This window comes from Neopelma chrysocephalum, unplaced genomic scaffold, assembly GCF_003984885.1.
Source record: "Neopelma chrysocephalum unplaced genomic scaffold, ASM398488v2 Primary Assembly neopelma1_23, whole genome shotgun sequence".
NCBI classification, from domain to species: domain Eukaryota; kingdom Metazoa; phylum Chordata; class Aves; order Passeriformes; family Pipridae; genus Neopelma; species Neopelma chrysocephalum.
The window spans coordinates 31889037-31907835 of NW_020897691.1; the positions used below are offsets into that span (position 1 = coordinate 31889037).

Genomic DNA, 18799 nt, shown 5'->3' on the forward strand with positions numbered 1-18799 from the left:
CTCCTGTCCCACAGGTGCAAACCTTCACCTCTGCAGGTCCAGGACCTTTGTCTGAAATAGCAGAGAGGAATACATCAGGTATGGATGATTTAGTTGCCATCTCATGGTTTGTGTGCAATAGCTGGTGAAATTGATAGTACAAGAATCTGGCAATCTGATAAATAGCCTCCAACACTTTATGTGACATTTGTTCCACCTTACAGCAGACACCACAGAGAAGAGAGTTACAGCTTCTGACATGAAATGATGAACACATTACTTATCATTAGACTAAATTTCAGGAATTTCAAGCCTTTCCTCAAAACTATGCTAAATTAATTTATCTAGTCAACTCCAGGAAATATGGCACAGTGGCTTTTGATCTGTAATCTGCATTCTGCTAGAGATCATAAAATATTTCTAATTAGGCTGTGAATAGTAACCAGGAGAGTTAGAGATGTACTAGAGATCATAGGTTATTTCTAGTTGAGCTGTTAAAGTTAATTAATTGAGCAAATCTGTTTTATCATGCTTAAATTTGTTAGGTAAACATCCACAATACCATTGAAAATATCTGAGGAATTGATTGTGATGACAAGGAGGCATCTCATTATTTTATTTATTTACTGAGAGCAGAGCCATCATTTATTTATTTATTGTACTTGCTTTCCTTATGAATTACTGTGATTATCTAGAATATTTTTCATAAATTCTACTGTGCTCTTTTCCTTCCAGATCTTTTCCCTGTCCCAACTCTTATAACTATTACTGCCAACAACTTGTTTTTTACTGACATAGACAGTAATCATACCATGTGGGAACTTTCAGCAAAGACAAATGTAAAGGACATCTGTTATACTGCTAATGATGACAAGGCATACCATATCGTAGAAGATTCTCTTTTTATTCTGAATATGCAGAATGCTTCAAAGTTTCAGGTATTCCTATGTTCATTCCCTTACTTGAGAGAATCTAGGAAAGTATGTGGCCATAATAGTCATTATTTTGTGGCCAACTGTGTTTTTGAAAAAGTTAAAATCTGTGGAGTATACCATTGATAAAGTTGTCCTATTAATCACAAATAGCTTTACTGACATCTGCTTTGTTGATATTTAATCAGATATTTAATTTAAAATTCACACTATTAAATACAAGAAATTTATGTTTTGTAACAAATTTATGTAATTTCATTTCATTCTGACTTCAAGAATACATGAGCAATATGGAAGCAACAATTATTATTTTTTAAACAATAGTTTGTATAAATATATAATATTATATATTTTATATTGTATAAATATATAATAATTGTATGAAAATATTACAATCTTCAATCCATGGCACCTCTTTATATTTTGACTTCTACTTCCCAAGTAGACATTTCTTTCAGAAACAAATCTAATTTCATTACGTTCTAGCATAAGGTTGGAAATTTCTGCTCTTAAGCAGTTTTAGTAATATTTTTATTTTTTCTTAAGTTTTTCAAAGATGCATATCTTCACAATGTCACAGCCATAACAGTTGACTGGATTGCAAGACACCTCTTTCTTGCCTCGAAAACACCATGGAATGAAACTCAAATATTTGTTATTTATCTTGAGCTCAAGAAAAAATCTCTAAAAGCCTTGAACATGCAGTTGGGCAAAAGTAATTCAACTGTATCATCTCTGTTGTCATATCCTTTCTTAAGGTAAGGCGTATATTACCAATAACTTTTTAAAACATATTTTAAACATGATTTTCATTAAATCTTTGACTGTTAAGGACCAAAAAGGACTTTTTATAGTATGTGAGTCTTTGGCATTATGTAAATCTCAGAAATTTTTGGGTGTAGTTCTACTTTTATACAGCTAGTTGAGCTTGGTCATATCTAATTTCAAAAGATGTCTGTGTTTGAGTAAAGATTTCAGATCATACTTAAATACTGACAGGTTTTTCCATTTAAGTAATGCAAATGAAAGTCAGCACCAGACAACAATTTTTTACAGTAACCACTTTATTCAGAATAATCAGTTATTGTGACCTTCCATACAAAGATAACTTGTAAGCCCTTGGAATCACTTTGCAAGTACACTGCTGTAGTTACCTCATTTTTAAAATTTGGGAGGGTGTTGGCTAATAACTCACAGGACTGCACTTGGGGCAGATTGCTCAGATTAAAGTTTTTCTACTGTAAGAATTGCATTTTATTTGATAGCCGCTTGTACTGGATGGAAGAACTTGATTATGGGAGCCGCATGTTCTATTATGATATTCCAAATAACACGGTGCACCACATTTTGGGATACATATCGGTAGAAGAACAGATGAGGAACTACTGCACCTGTAATGTGGCAGAAGTAGAACTAGGAAGATCAATGAGTATAGATGTGTCTGACTCCAAGAATCCCCAGCTTCTCTTCATCAGAGGAAGAGATGAAATATGGGCCTCAGATGTGGACGGTTGCCACTGTTGGAGAATTGCCAAAATACCAGATTTTCAAGGTCTGAGTGCTCTGTTATGTTTCTAGGTAGTTTGTGATTCTTGCTGTCTCTTACATCAAACAATATTCATTTCCGAATACAGCAGTCATGGAGCACATTATTTATAAAACTGATTCATCTTTAGTCAACACGGACACAATGTTTCCAATCCTGTACCCTGTTGATACAAACTGGGAGGAAGAGCAGTGTGATGGAAGTATGTATTCTAGTAAGATGTAAATCAAATGAGATGCTACAGCCTCAAATGCTACCCGTCAATAGATTTCACTTAAAGTATTAACACTTTATTTTGCTAGGGTTTCATATTATCTACACCTATTAGAGTTTATCTCAATGAGAAAATATAGTAACACATTAAGTCATGCCTGAAAATGGCATTGCAGACTTCAAAATGTGAGGAGGGTACTTCATTAAGGTACGGTCTTGTATGACAACTTATCTATATTTCAGTTCTTGTAATAACACCTAATCTTGGTTGTTTGGTTTTCAGCTCAGTTCTGGAGGAGTGCTGGTAAAGCTGTTCTGTTACCAGAGGAGCTGTCTTAATTGTTCCTGGGAGATGGCAGATCACAGTGGTTTACATCTTGGAAAAAAGATGAAAATTTCTGTAGACAACTCTTGCTTTCATGTTTCATTTCTTGTGTTTGGTGATAGATTACAGTTCTTATAATTATGGATAACAAAACCCCTTCAAATCTACACTTGTAAACTGAAATAACAGTGTCTCACCTTCATGAGATCTACTTGAAAATATCAGAAATCTCTTTTCAAGGGGTCTTTGAAGATACACTATGGCTAAGATGTTGACTCAACCCATGTTGACTCACTGTGAATACAAACACCCATCTACTTTTGTAAAATTGTTTGCTCAGGGTTGGACTCAATGATCCTTGTGGGTCCCTTCTAACTCAGCATATTCTGTGATTCTGTGATTATAAAACTTAACTGTGCAATGTTTTCCTACAGGTAAGAAAATCGGCAGCTTGACTGCAGATAAGAAATTTATATACTGGAGTGCAGAAACAAAGGAATACACTGAAATTTGGCTAGTAAATAAAGAAAGCACAAGACACTTTCTTCACAAGAGACAAAATCATAAGCTAAAAATCTTAGCTTACAGCTCAGCGGCACAATTGTATCCAGGTAGAGGGGATTTGGGTTCTTTTGTAAATGTAACCAATATTTCAGAAACATGTATTTAAGTTGCTGATGGTGCCATGTGTATTTATGCAAAGTATGCTTCATGGATTCAGGTACCTTCTACAGGGAAACAATTTGCGTATTTTTAAAAGGATGAATATAAGGACTGGCTTTATGTTAGATCACATGAAAAGTCATGATGATGAGTATTGCCCACATTTGTTAATGCCAAACCATGCCTATTTTCAAAGTTGTGTCAAACTTGGATATTTAGAAAAGGTAGTGCACACTAAAGCACAGAAAAAGAGCAAATGTGTTCCACAGAGTGTTGTAGCAAGAGTTTGATAATGACTCCTGTTGTGACACATATTTCTGGTTTTGTTCACAAGTATATAAAACTGAAATAAAAAGGTCTGCCCTTCCAAAGACAAAGAGATAAGACTATGATTATTAAAATTATTTATAAAGAAGTACCTGAGAGACAATTATACGTTACATTATAGTAGACCCAAGCTTCAGATAGAATGCCTAGTATTTTAAACAGACCATTGTAGAATGATAATGAAAGAAATAAAAAAAATTAGTTTTAATAGAAAATTAGGATTCATGGTGCCTATAGGGATTATCTTCGTAAATGCAGAGGGTTAGAATATATTTAAAATAATTCTTTAATTTCAGTTCTGTATAAAAAAACTGACAAATACACAAGAGAATGTTTTAACAAGATAGAATTCATTGGAATAAAACAATGTCACATTCTTTTGGGTAGCCAGTAGCGTTACTCCTGCCTGCAGCTGCTCTTACCAATGCCCAGGCTATTCTTACCAGCACTTTGGGCATGTTTGTTCTCATGAGACCTGTGTGGGTTTGGCATTGGTGCAGGAACCTGGTTTGGCCCTGATGCAGAATGTGCCATTCCCTGTCCCCAGGTGATAGGGTTTCCCGCAAGAGGCCCAGGCTTAGGTGGCTTAGAAATGGAAGAACCAAATCTCAGTCCAAATGGATTATTTCTACCCAGAGATTCCTACAGAGCTCTTCTTATTTACATAGCTGCAAATACATTTGGAGGAATATACAACCTTGGCATCTGTGGAGGAGGGCAATAAAGAGAATTATTCAACAAGTTTACAGTAAAAGTAAGTGAACATACTAAAATAAGAAAAAGAAAGTTCTCAGTAGTGAAAGTAAGTGGTGTATATGTGGAAAAGTGATGTTTGTAAAGACCACCTGGGTTGACTGACATGCCTTTTATTGCTTTAGTGATGTGAGCAAGGAGTACTTGCTAGAGTTTCCTTTCATTCTAACCTATTTAATTGCCATCCGGAGATGTGATGTCAGTTGATCATTTGACACATCAGAAGTACTTGGTGAAAATTATTGTCTTGTCACCGATTCTCTGAGAGAATGATTTCTCTTCAGAGTTAGAAGGAAGGGGACTGAATATGTAGTGAAGGATTTTCTTGACAGGGTAAACATATTTCTATGGAACTGCCTGACAGAAACTTTAACACTGAAAGTGACTCAATTCTTTATTCCATCTGGGACTTTTCCCATGGGAGTTTTACTACTCTAGGTAGATATAAAATTGACAAAGATTTAACCTTACATTTTCTTCTGTTAAATAAGACTTTTTTAGTTGCTTTCCCTTCTATGCATGAACCTGACTTTGATAGGAATTTCAGGGTTGCTGATTTAGGAAGAAAAGATCTTGCCTATGAGGTCAGCTGTTCTGGCCTAAGGGCAAGAATTGGTCCTTGTACCTTCTTCCCTATGCACACGCCTTAATCTTTTCCTTCTTAGCAGGAAATCCATTCAATATATCTTTATTTTGTTTTTGAAAGTATATCAAGTGATAAGGGATTTTTTTTTTCTGTTACTTTTTGTTAACTGTCAGAGTGTAGTTTCATATTGCTTTCTCCTTACAGACTCCTTTTCTAGTTCCAAAATTTGTCTCTCCTTCCCTGTTGTTGCTTTGCATGTGGAAAGATGCTTGAAAAAACCCCCAAACCAAAACCATTTAATTGCTAGAGAAAGGTAGTCTCTATTCCTTGTCACAGGAAATATTCTCTATTTCCTGTGACAAGTAAGTTTGGGCTTATCAATATTTACTGCCCTTGATAACACAGTAACTACAAATTGCATTTCCATTTTCTGCTTAAAGAAGAACATAAATTTTATTAAAACTGTATCTTATCAAACATAAATGAGACTTCCTTTGGTGACCATTATTTTTGTGTCCGTGAAAGTCATCAAATAAAGTATATTCAGGTGGGTTTTTCTTCTGTTTTGGTTTGTAAAAGCAGAGAGAATACTTTGTAGTTATGCCTTCTGCTAAGAACAGTGGTAAGATCCCATGCAAGTTTGGATTGATCCAGCCATAATTAACTTTTTTTTTTAATTTTATCTCTTTCCTAGATAAAAGATGCCTGATGGTATTGCCAGACACTGAGAAACCTACTATCCTTGCTACGACCAACACCAGTTTTACATTAAAGTTACCATCTGTCACACCACAGCAGCTATGCCCTGGCATAACACAGCCTACACTGACATACCTGGTATTTTTCAGAGAAATGACTGACAACTGTAGGAACTCAAGATACTGTTTGTCTGCTCTACAGCAGAAAACATTGGTATGGCTATTTCAGAACAGAAATGCATGTGATATCGCATATAAACAGGGAATATGATATCACTTGTAGTAATTTTATAGACCATTCTGTAACTTTCTATCAGTGAGTTTTTCCATTTCTCTGTCCCAACAGTAATTCACCTTTCTGTCTGGTATTTGGTAAGTGGTAGATTTCTTAGCTTTCCTTTGTGCAAGTACTCCTCTACTTTTCAACATGTCTTTGCTAAAATCCTGCTGAAATAGATCATCAGTTTCTACTTGTAAAATGAGTGGTTGTGGTTGATATTAATCTGTTGAAATAACTCTTGAAGCCATCCAGCAACCAAATAGCTTGCCTTTATGTTCTTTGTGGTAGTTGTACTTCTGTTCATAATTTTTTCTTCTTACATTTTTTTTAACTTTACCTTTTCTGGAATTGCCATTGAATAGTGTGGTATTACACTTTGGCTTGTTTTTGGGTGTGTGCTTTCTTTTCTGTAGTGACCTATTACCAAAACTATGATTTTAACATTCTTTTTTTAAACACCAAAGTATAGTACAATACAAAAGAACTACTGTATTATTTTTTTTAACTTGCATTTCACTGACAGATGTTTGGGTTGACATATGACTCTCTTTTCTAAGAATGTATGTTTATTATCTGATTTCTAATTACAGGAATTTCAGGATCCTATTGCTGTCCTAGACAACCTAGAGCCATTTTCAAGTTATGCCATACAAGTAGCAGTGAAAAACTACTATTCAGAAGAGGAAGTGCGGCCTATGGGAAAACACACAGTTGGCACAACTCTATGTGGAGGTTTGTTTCATATTTTATTCTGATTTTGAACAGAATTCTCATCTCAGTTAAAGAAAGGTATATGTAAGCTTGGTTTGTAAGTCAGGAAGCAGACAAATTGTCTGCTTAAAATTTAACCTGTGTAGATCTTTACAAGGTTTTGGCAACCAGACTTGATGAATTTGTAAGATTCATAAGACACATACGTATTCTTTAATGTTTTGGCTTGTTGGCTTCCTGAGGAAAGATAAAGTATGGTTAAAATTGGGTAAGCAGTTGCAGTTTCTGCCTTGGACCACATCTTTTAATAGGTTGTATTTGAATGTATATGTGGTTATGTATGTTTAAATATGTGCGTTACATATTCATTCAGCATTAAGATTTTTTCCCCTTGGCTTGAAATCATTCTCATAATTACTGTTGCTTAAGGTCATGCAGATTTGTTTTGTTGTGAACCAGGCTGAAAAGACAATGCTTTGTTTTTACTTTTGGCCTGAATGACAACAGCCCGTTTTCAGTTGGCTTCAAGAATTTTGGTGTACCCTTTCAGTCCTTTCCAGACAGGAAGAAGAAAGCTAGGACTAGTGCTTTGCACATGAATGTTCACTCTGTCATTTAGGGCAGAGTGGACTGGTTAGAGGTTACCTAAAAATTAACACATTGGTAAACTTATCTAATTATAGCAGAGTGAAACTAAGAAATCTATGTGTGAGTGGATAGGTGAGAGACATTTTAGTGAAGGCAAGAGGTCAAGATAAGATGTTAAGTGTGTTGGGTTGACCCTGACTGGATGCCAAGTGCCTACCAAATCCGATCTATCACTCCCCTCCTCAGCTGGACAGGTGAGAGAGACTATAACAAAAGGCTCATGGATTGAGATCAGTCACCAGTTACTATCATGGGCAAAACAGGCTCAATTTGGGGAAATTAATTTAATTTATTACCAATAAAATCAGAGTAGGATCATGAGAAATAAAACAAAACCTTAAAACACCTTAATCCCAGCCCTCCCTTTTTCTGGGGCTTTACTTCTAGTTTTCTCTACCTCCTCTCCTGCAGTGGAGCAGGGGAGGTGCAGAGGAAGGGTTGTGGTCAATTCATCACATGTTGTCTCTGCCACTCCCTCCTTGTCAGAGGGAGGTCTCTTCACATTCTTTCCTGCTGTAGCATAGAGTCCCTCCCATGGGAGACAGTCCTCCATGAACTTCAACATGAGTCCTTCCCGCAGGCTCCAGTTCTTTACAAACTGCTCCAGCATGAGTCCCTTCTACGGGCTGCAGTCCTTCAGGAAAAGGCTGCCCCAGTGCAGGTCCCCTGTGGACAAAAGTCACAAGTCCTGCCAGCAAGCCCTCTATAGCATGGGCTCCTCTCTCCACAGGTCCACAGGTCCTGCCAGGAGCCTGCTCCAGCACAGGCTTGCCATGGGGTCAGAGCCTCCTTCAGGCATCCACCTTTTTTGGTGTGGGGTTCTCTAGGGGCTGCAGGTGCTCCACCATGGACTTCGTTGGGCTGCAGAGGCACAGCCTGCTGTTCTATGTTCTTCACCATGGACTGCAGGAGAATCTCTGCCCTGATGCCTGAAGCATCTCCTGTCCTTCCTTCTTCACTGACCTGAGTGTCTGCAGAGTTGTTCCTCTCACATATTCTCACTCCTCTCCCCAACTGCAGTTGCACATTGCTCAGCACTTTTTCTTGTTTTGCATGTGTGTGTACTCATGCACACGTATACCTGTCTTCCAGAGGAGTTGCTTTTGTGCTTCTCTTCAGATAATTTTCTCATAATTGGAGTGCACCTGCTGAACCCTCTGAAAACATGGAAAACTATTATAAGAGGTAGCTATTCCGTGTAGTATACATAGTGCTTGCTCTTCTGTTGTATCAGGTTTGCTCTGTAGCTGTCTCCCATTTATTGTGCCGGGTGTCGCCATCCAGTGTCAGCTTGATCCACATAAAGTCATCACTTGCATCAGGCACCTCTGATAATACCTAAGTCAGCAAGGCAGAATTATAGCCAAGTCTATGTGGCAGCAAGTCTGTGCTCTGTAGGAAATACTGGGGAGATCGTACCTAAGGATGCTTGCTGTTGAATTCACAGGGATATGGGAATGCTATGGACCTCATCTTCACTAGTTTTCCTGCCTGGCTCTTGTTCTGAAGAATTGGAGCAGTTTTTCTTTGAGAAGTCACAGTCCACCTGGAGAGAATTGGAGCAGTTTTTCCACCTGAGAGTCACAGTCCACCTGGTCCCTGGGCATTGGCTCACTTGGCCCAGGTACAGCAGGGATGGCTATAGTTACATACAGCTGTGCAGGCTGAGCAGCTATGCAGATATTGTGACATGCAGTTAGGGTGCTACAGCAGGATTTCTAAGGTTTCCCCCTCTCTTTCTTTACCTCTCCTTGGCTTTTGGCTGCTTCAGAAGGTGCTAAAGTAAGTAGAATTGAAATAAGGCCAGTCATGCTATGTTTTTCTTGCTTGCCTCGATGTCTCTCTCCCCTAGTGATCAACTATGTCCAAGGAAACACTTTATTCAAAATACCTGGCAACAAGTTCACGCCAGGGGTCCTGTTTCCTTTTCTTCTTCCTTTGGGGATGTACTCTGTGATTTCTTTAAAGGTTCATTTATAGAATAAGTAACCTCTCTTTCTGCCACCATTGTCCACAGGAGAGCATCACCTGTGAAATGCCAGTGGTTTCTCTTATGCGCAGATCATTCTCTGGTTTTTGTCCTGGGAGCAGTCACATTTTCCCCCTCTGTTTAAGAGGAACCTCTTTTCATCTTTCAAATGAAAGTGGAAAAGAGGTGCAGGCATATTGCCACTCTTCTTTTGGAATCCAGATATATTATACTTCGGAAGTTCTCTTGCAACTATGCTATTTTTTTTTCCTCTCAACAGTCAGATCGCTTAGCATCTGCAGCATCAAGCAAATAGGCTCTCATCCTATGTGGATCTCTGAATATTATGAGCCAGTGTCTTCTACCATGTCTTCAGTGACAGGACTAGAGGAAATGGCCTTAAGCTGAGACAGAAGAGATTCAGATTAGATATTAGAAAAATTTTTTTCACTGTAGGGTGGTTAGGCATTGGAATAGGTTGCCCAGGGAGATGGTGGAGTCATCATCCCTGGAGGTGTTTAAAAAGCATCTGAATCTGGTGCTAGGTGGTTTGGCTTAGTGGTTTAAGGGATACAGTGCTGGGTGGATGGTTGGACTGGATGATCTTAAAGGCCTCTTCTAACCTTGATGACTCTATGATTCTATATTTTCTGTATTCTAAGGAATCTATGGGTTAAAAAAATAGATTTCAATTCTTTGCATAGGAATCCATATATATATAGTATAAAATTAGTGTGACATATTGATTGAATAACATTGAATACTATTGGGATGTGGCAAGAATTCACACCGTTACTTCTTTGTATGGTTAACCGATCCATCCTGCAGCAATGTGCGCCCTTTCAGGGGTGAAACATAAGGGTAGCAATGAAATGGGAGACTGAATTGCTCCACTGAAATGGAATTTTTCAGTCTCAAGTTAAAATGAAACATGAAACTCAGAATAGGCCTCTCTAGCTGGGGCAAAACAAAACATCCGGATCAAAATAAAGTCCTAGACAAAAGCCAAACCAAATCAAACAACCAAGCAACCCTCCCCCTCCCCCCAATATCCCAGCCCACAAACCCTGAGCATTTTTAATATGTATTCATATCAACACTCAGAACGCTTTTCACAATTTGTTGAAAAATTTCCAACCAGCTGTAAATAGAAGGTATATGTGTCCTGACACTTATGTTCTCAATTTCATGAATGTAACTGCTAGTTTAAATTGTAATTAGATGCTGCTAGAGCCTCTTGAAGTGTGTACACTATTTTACACCTCTGAAGCTGTGTGAATTCCTTCTACCTTTCTCTCAATTCTGTAATGAAGTAAAAGAAGCTCAGATTAATCTGTGCTTTCCATCAAATAGCAAGATAGAGGGAATGAAAAAAGAGGAAGACGACTTAGAAAAAATAATGCATTGCTCTTGCCACAGAGTGTCACTCTTACTCCACATATGTCTAAGCTAGAAAAATGAGAAGTTTGTCTTCTTTATTTGTCTAGTTTCTGCATATTTCATTAAATAATCTACAGTCTTGCTACTAGGACATAAATGATAGCATAGGGTCTCATCATTCTGATATGTTGGGAAAATAAGCGAACTTTTACCTATCTGGACAGTTCAATAGCAAATGAACTTTTCAATGCAGAGGTGGGGTATGCCATATACTATTTCAAAGTCTGTGACCTTAAAGCTTCAAAGGAAAGGTTGTTTTCTCCAGAACAATTAGTGAGTAACCAGCTGATATGGACATCAGACCAGCAACCCAGTTTCTTCCTTTCACAGCTCAGCCAGATCATGTTTTTCCAAGTAAAATTGCAAATGATGGCAAACAATGCTTAGTTTTTAATTTTCTTCCATCAGAAGTTTCTGTTCAAGAAAAGACTTTCCAATTAGAATAGTGCACAGGTATTTTTTTGTGTGTGTGTCCAAGTAAGCACCATATTAAACTCACATCTGAGACCCCGATTAGGAAACCAAGAGAGAGCAAGAATTCAGTGATATGACTATAAATGTAGTGGTAGAGGACACCAGATTTTTTGGTATTTTTTTGTCTGCTTTCATTGTAGGATAGCTAAGAAGATACTAAAAAATCCCTCAAAATATTTCAAACTTGTCTGCAGTTGACTGACTATACAAGAATACGAGTTTTACATGTGTAAAATGTCAGTCCTGTAAATTAATCATATTCATACACATCTAACCCTATTCTCCTTCCCTGGTGACATTTCTTGACTTCTTTAAAAATAAAACAGACAAAAAACCCTCTTGTGAGATCTGTACCTAAAAGAAGATTCATTTTTCTTTTTATTTCAGTACCAGAGGCAGTTGATACAATTAAAACATTAGTTTTGTCTGACACCACTGTCAATATATCTTGGAGTGAACCTCTGAAGCCAAATGGACCTCTTGAATCCATCCGCTATCAAATCGCTGTCAATTCATTACCTCCTGTTCCAGTGACACCCTTGCGAAAAAGTGAATTTTCAAATGGGATGCTTGCCTGGTCTGTCAGTGGGCTCCAACCTGGAATAAGCAATTCATTCAAGGTATAGTTGCAAGTGGTTTTATTGGTTTGTTCACTAAACTGCAAATGTTTTGACTGCTCTTCTGTAAAGCAGACAAATAAAAGTGTCCAGTGTGGATTCATAACAAAATGTACTGCTTCTCCCTTTACAGATGAAGACTTAAAAGAAAAACAATAAATGATGCGTCTTGACAGCAGAGCTGTCAGCAGAGTGACATTTTCAAAAGCAAACAAGTAAACATGTTGTCTGCAGAATGTGCTCTGGGTACATCACAAATAGTCACAATGTGGTTTTCACAGTTGGGAGAATATTCAGATGATGGCAGGAGGGGATCTGTTCTGGTCTTAATTTGATTTTGTGCTTTTGTTAATGACTTAGATGTTACAATGAGGAATATACATATGTGTATATACATATATGTACATATATATATGTAAGTATGTATGTATGTATACACACGCCTACCTAAATACCTGCATGAGTTTATGCAAGTATGCATACCCAAACATAGGTCATATTGGACTGTGGCTTAGTGAAAGGCAACATCCTAAGGCACCTCCTCACTTTGTGTTTTTGTGGTTCTAAAGCCGTGCCTAACATGATGTGACATCTGCATGTCTGTGTAAGACTATGTGGCATTTAAGAAAGGTCTAGAAAGAGAAAAGTCTTGGTAAGAAAGCTGAGATGAGAAACTAAGAAGAATCTCTGAGGAAGGGAAAGGTACTCCATGCCCTCCAGGCCATGAACTTCCAGCCTGAAGATGTGTAACACTGCAGCTATGAGGCTTAAAATCTTTCTACACCTATATCTGTATTGCCTGAACACTGTCTTGTTTGAAAACAGCTAGTCTTCTAAACATTTCGAGTCGCTAAAGCAAAACTGCCTTTCCAAGTGGTCTGGTATTGTATAGTTCGTTCATTTCCTTACTAGGTTCTTGCTTTTCATCCTGATGAGAACTGGTTTTCTGAAAGTGTCCCTGTCATTGCAAAAACTTTTGAGACTCCACCTGCACCTGTCAACATAGTTCCCAGAAATACAAGTTTCCAGCTAGAATGGAGAGCTCCTCTGCACATCAAAGAATCCAGCTTCTGGTTTGAGCTGTGTAAGGTAAAAATACCACTTACGGTTTTTGTTCATACTAGAGTGAATTTAAGCTACTCTGTCCCAGTGAGCAGGACAGGGTGGGTGGCAGGATGTACATGAAGAGTCTCAGTGAATAATTTGGGCATGATGATGTCAGTCTTAGTGTCTCAGAAGGGGCAGGATGGAGTCAGCATTTGCCAGGAACAAGGAGGAATGCAGCTGGAGCATTTAGTACTCACAGTGCCAAAGGACATCCTGGATGACCCCACCAGAATTACTCCTGCGTCTCCGATTTCAGCAGAGTCCTCTCCCTGTTTCCTCACTGCCGTGCCCCAACCTGGCTTGCAGCTATAAATCCTATGTTTGCTCTGCACAAGAAAAAGAAGAAAAGGGTTTTCAGCAATAAATATTAGCTACAGCCTAGTATCTGAATTTTATTTTCCCATGATAGAGGCTAGGAAAAAATGCTAGAGACAAAGACAGATCCAGAAGTGCAAAATGTAGAAGTAAGTGCTAGAGTGGCAGCAACATGGATGAAAACTTTAGATTTTAATGCTTGAACCAATGAACACTGAAAAAGTCATGCTAAGCTGAATCACATAGATTCTTTACTATATAAAATCAGATTCATTAGACTTACACCAAAGATTTCCCTGCCCTAAAACAAATGTCATAGTACAATTCCTCTAAACCACCTCCTTTCAGTTGTGTCATGGCAAGCTGAACTCATGGGCATATCATGGTGATCCAGAAATACAAGGAGAAGGCTCCTTTTGGCTGTGTAAAGCGGTCACTTACTCTATTGATCTTTATTACCGGCAAGACTTGTAGGTCTTCTGAAAACAAAGAAAAAGATTAGAGTTTGTGACCTTGGTCTCTAAGAGGACAAAGTCCCATGATTGAAACAGCACATGTGTCATATCCCCATTACAATATTAAGAGGTGGAAAAGTACTTATTCTACCCAGGAATAGAACTGTGACTTCAGAAGAGCAATAAAGTTGACTATGATGATTTTTTTTTTTTAGTGGCCAACAAAGAGTGACTGGTTTTCTCCTGCAAGCACTACGTGCACAGCAGATCTTGTTTACACATGCAACCTCACAGGAACTCTTCCTTCAACCAACTACTTTGTAAGAGTAACAGTAGTTTATGTTACAGGACTGAAAAGCACTTCCTCTTCAACAAGTTTTAAAACTACAGGTAAGCACTTAATGTAGGATAACAAGATTTTAAGACTGTTTTCAGGATGCAAATATTAAACATGATATTTTCTAAAATTTAGCAGGCAATTTTCTTATACTAAGAGCAAATAGTTGTGCGTGTTTGAAAAAAAAAAACACAATATCATACCTTTGAAAGTAATAGGGGGAAAGAAATGAGGTTTATTTCCAAGTGGAGCAGAGGAAAAGAGTGATGGAAACTGAAATGAAATGCCTATACGGATATGAACTCGTTACCGGTGAAAGGCTACATGGGAATAAAAATTTTGAAATTTATCCATTGCAAAGAGAAGGCCAAAGATAAATTCCAGATGGGGGTTATTGCTGTAGATCCTCCATCCTTTTGTACGTCTAAACACCCAGGTGCACATCTAATTTTTTTCTGTGCCTGTTAGCCCTTTGTCTTGCTATAAACACATTCTAAAGGTCCTGTTTCTTTCCCTGTTTGGCTTAAGCTGGTGTTCCTAGTAAGCCAGGAGTACCAAAAAGAGCAGAAGACACTAAAAACTCCATACAGTGGGAAAAGGCTGATGATAATGGAAGCAACCTGATCTACTACATCTTAGAAAGCAGGTAAGCTATGCATGCAGGTACCCTTCCCATAGGTAGCAGCCCAGAAAAGTCCGGTGTGCAGGGATTTCCAGGTTGGCTGTGATGGGAAGAGCGAAGTATCTATGATGCAGAAGGCCCTTCTCATTGGGATCTCTTTCTTAGATAAACCAAGTAGCCATAATTTCCAGAAATTCCTGGAAAACTTAGAAGAAAATGTACACTAACAATATTTTCAGACCAACTTTGAAATATGGTGATATATTTGGATCTTTGTCCAAAGTGTATTAGAAGATTCAGAGATAATTTCAAATCACAAATTTCAAGTATGTAGTATGTATTTTTGGCTAAAAATACATGTATAAATATCTTAGTGTTCAGAGGACTCATGAAAAGGTCTTATAATGTTGCCAGAAGTAGAGTATTCCCACTAACATGGGATGACTATTGTTACAACTTGTCTCAGAAGGGAAGGGTAACCCAAGTTCTTATTAATAAATCCCTTGAGGTGTATTAGAGTGAAATGACATTGAATAATCAGTGTTTGCAAACATATGTATGTAGAGTTTATTTTGGAACAATTTTGTTTCAAAGGTAAACAGGTATGTTGCCATTTTGGGTGTTATCATCTATAGGAATATAGCAATATTAAAGCATAAAAATAACACTTAAGGAAATGCATAAGGGAGAGAAAGGGGAAGAAGGGATAAAGTTGGAAATATGTATATAGTCACAGCCCACTGGATCAAGCGATGAAACTTGGTAGTTACAGCTTCCATGTCAGTTGGTTGATGTGGTGGTCTTGGTCTGTTGGGGCTGGGGGAAGCCCCCTCCCCAAACTCCAATATTTCATGAGTAAATGTACACTTCCAGCTCAGGTGGGAACACTTTGTACCTCCCCGAGGCAGGGAGTTTTACCATGGATCATGTCACAGGACATGTCACAAGTTTTCAATGCTCCTCCAGAGGGGTTTTCACAGCAGAGTCATCATGTGAGGGAGGACATTGGCATGATAAGAAGAATTTTTCCCACCTTGCAGAATTTGTCTCTCCTTAGTCTCTTTCCTTATGTGGAAATGCAGTTTGTAGTTTCAGGTATGCCTGCACCCGGGATAGTTGGACAACAGCACCCACTTATCTGATTTGAAGGTCCTTTCACAGTAGGCATGTTCAGGGAGGGGTAGGCTTTGCTAGGTGAACAGTTGTTTCTTTGCAGATTGTAAAAGTCTTTTCGTGACCTTATAATAAGCAAGTCATTAACTGTTTCAGTCTCTGATAACTATATAATTTTTAAAATGCTCTGTCATCAGATACAGACTGCCTGGACTATACATGTCACACTAGAGTGCCAGTTCATGCTTATTCCTGCATTGACATTGGAAGGGCTGAGTGGGCAGGTTAGAGTATATTGCTGAGGGCAGTGACTCTGAAACTTCTAATTTTTTGACCATGACTCTGGAAAGATCTGTTTAAAGCAGTCAGAGCAAAGCTTAATTAACCATTATTTAAAAATGAGGAGAGTCCATCTTCTGAGATGTCAGCCATGTCATTGTTTGAAATCATTACTGATGGAAGTAGTTTTTTAAACTCAGCTATTATTTCTTTCTTCTCAGTTAACTCTCTACTTATGAAAGCTAAGAACTGAGAGCACTCCGGAGCTGGGCACACTTTACCTATATAAGTTTTCACCCAGACATATTTTCCTGGTGCTGTAAGCTTCCTCTGTACAGCTCTGTGAGCATGCAGGAGCACTGACCCACATGCTATGAGTCAACAATAATTTTGATATACCAGCAGCCAGTCTGTATCTGACTTACTGTGGATGGGTAAAGAAAAGTCTGTCTCTTGGCCTGTGTCAAGGTTGTACATTAGCTGCTGTGTTCTCCAGACTCCAGCTTCTTACTCATCTCTGGAGTCATAAAGCATCACTGAGGTGATCTTTTAATTAAATAAGCTTTTCTCCTTCAGTCTGAATGTGCACATGCTGATATATTTGACTGAGTTTCACTTTGAGCCTCGTGGCCCTTTTACATTAGGTAGAAAAATGTTAGGTCGGTTGCACAGCATTCTAGAAAACATTTGCATAGCCCTTTGAAACAACCACTTTTTATCATGCAGCTCTAGTAGGAATATTTGCACACCAAGGACATGAAAATATAGTTTTCCCATGTCTTTTTGGTTTAGAAGCATTTGAACTTTTTTCTGCATTAAGGTGTGTTGGGAGAATGATTGACATGCTCATGAAGGTCATTTCACATGATACATCATGGTCTTGCATGACATGAAATGATGTTTCAGATATGGCCTTTCAAGTTCTAATACATGGTCTTCTTTTGCTTTGTGAATAATCATCTCTGAATTTATTGTGAGCAACCAATCTCAGTCCAATGGGAAGGCAGCTAACTAAAGAATTGTGTCTTCACTGCCAATTACTTACTTCCTGTTTAGCTTGTGAAACCTGAGCCACTGAATTATTCTGGGCCTGGGCAATCAAAAAGCTATAATAGGGTAGAAAAAAAATGGTTACTTTTTTCTGAAAGCTAAATAAGAAAATTTTGAAATTGTGGCTGTGAGGCATACACTGAAACAAATGAAAGTGTGCTGTAGCTTTTTATGTCTAAAATGTTCTAGTATTTAATTGCCAGTGCGAAGATAAAGACGCATGATTCTTAGCATTGCTGAAATGGCATGTTACAATTTTTTGCTCTGTAGCCAGAATCCCACAACCAGATTGAGCTTTCATGCAGGCAGAAGGATGTGGTGAAAACCATAGAACTGAAGTGAAGAACAGCGTGGGGGGGAGCAGTAAACTGCCCTTGTGGCATTAATGACTTATCTGTGTTCTTGTGTTGTACATGTTTCAGGAAGCAGTCTGGCAACACTAGCAAAATGAAGTCCCTGTGGGAGGTGGTTTACAATGGCTCCTGTGGCAGTATTTGCACATGGAAGGCCAAGAACTTAGAAGGAACTTTCCAGTTCAGAACAGCAGCTGCAAATGCACTGGGAGTTGGCGAATACAGTGACACAAGCAAGAATATAGTTCTGGGTAAAGGTATGTCTCATACTTTAGTACTCTTTTAATTTGTTTTTTTTTTTTTTAATTCTAAGTAATCATACCAACTTATGAACAGAGACTTGCTATTTTAATAAAGATGTTGCTGCAAAGGTAAAGTAATGTGTCTAGTAGGTAATAAATGGTGATGTTTGTATGATGGAACTCAGCTGCTAGTGCTCATGCAGGCTCTTTTGCACAGAACACTGGGCCTGAAATGTACTTCTGCTCATTTGTACCAGTTTGTTTCTGTGGCCCTGCCACTGCTTTATGATATGATTCTTGAAAAGAGGCAAGTTCCCACAATGGGCAAAGATGTGAGGATTATTTCTTTCCTTTGGCCAGAATGTTAGACCTACACTCTGTGGGTGCTTTTGGGAATCCCACCTTGAGTGGTTAAACAGGTCAGCATTTTCTCTTTCTACGTATACTGTAGGTCATCACCACAGAAATGGCCAAGGTCTGGGGGAGAAGGATTAGTCTGACCAAATGCAGACATCCACATACAGTCTACAAGAGAGCTTTGTGCAGAGGAAGGCATTTACAAAGCAGGCTGCTCAAGGGTTCTCTCACGTCAGCTCCATAGAATTGAAACTGTTTGTATACACAGCCATTAACCAATTTTCCCCTTCTATTTAACAGAAGGCATGGGCACCACAGGCACCATCACTGCCATTGCTTCTGTGATTGGAGTTGTGCTGAGTTTGGCTGTGGTCTTGCTATTCGTTTTTGGTATGTGGCTAAATTTTT

The 18799-nt window shown here is 38.3% G+C and overlaps 1 protein-coding gene across 2 annotated transcripts in view; it reads left to right on the forward strand.

The window, feature by feature from the left end:
- ROS1 (ROS proto-oncogene 1, receptor tyrosine kinase) overlaps window positions 1-18799 on the forward strand; it is a 73355-nt gene that overhangs the window by 30008 nt on the left and 24548 nt on the right. For both annotated transcript variants that reach the window (XM_027692612.1, XM_027692621.1), the window contains 13 exons: window positions 15-78; window positions 715-917; window positions 1458-1669; window positions 2177-2463; window positions 3430-3606; window positions 6019-6236; window positions 6893-7034; window positions 11932-12164; window positions 13074-13250; window positions 14254-14428; window positions 14904-15021; window positions 17862-18049; window positions 18692-18781. In XM_027692612.1, coding sequence (XP_027548413.1) covers window positions 15-78; window positions 715-917; window positions 1458-1669; window positions 2177-2463; window positions 3430-3606; window positions 6019-6236; window positions 6893-7034; window positions 11932-12164; window positions 13074-13250; window positions 14254-14428; window positions 14904-15021; window positions 17862-18049; window positions 18692-18781 — 2284 coding nt within the window. The remainder of the gene's footprint in view (window positions 1-14; window positions 79-714; window positions 918-1457; window positions 1670-2176; window positions 2464-3429; window positions 3607-6018; window positions 6237-6892; window positions 7035-11931; window positions 12165-13073; window positions 13251-14253; window positions 14429-14903; window positions 15022-17861; window positions 18050-18691; window positions 18782-18799) is intronic.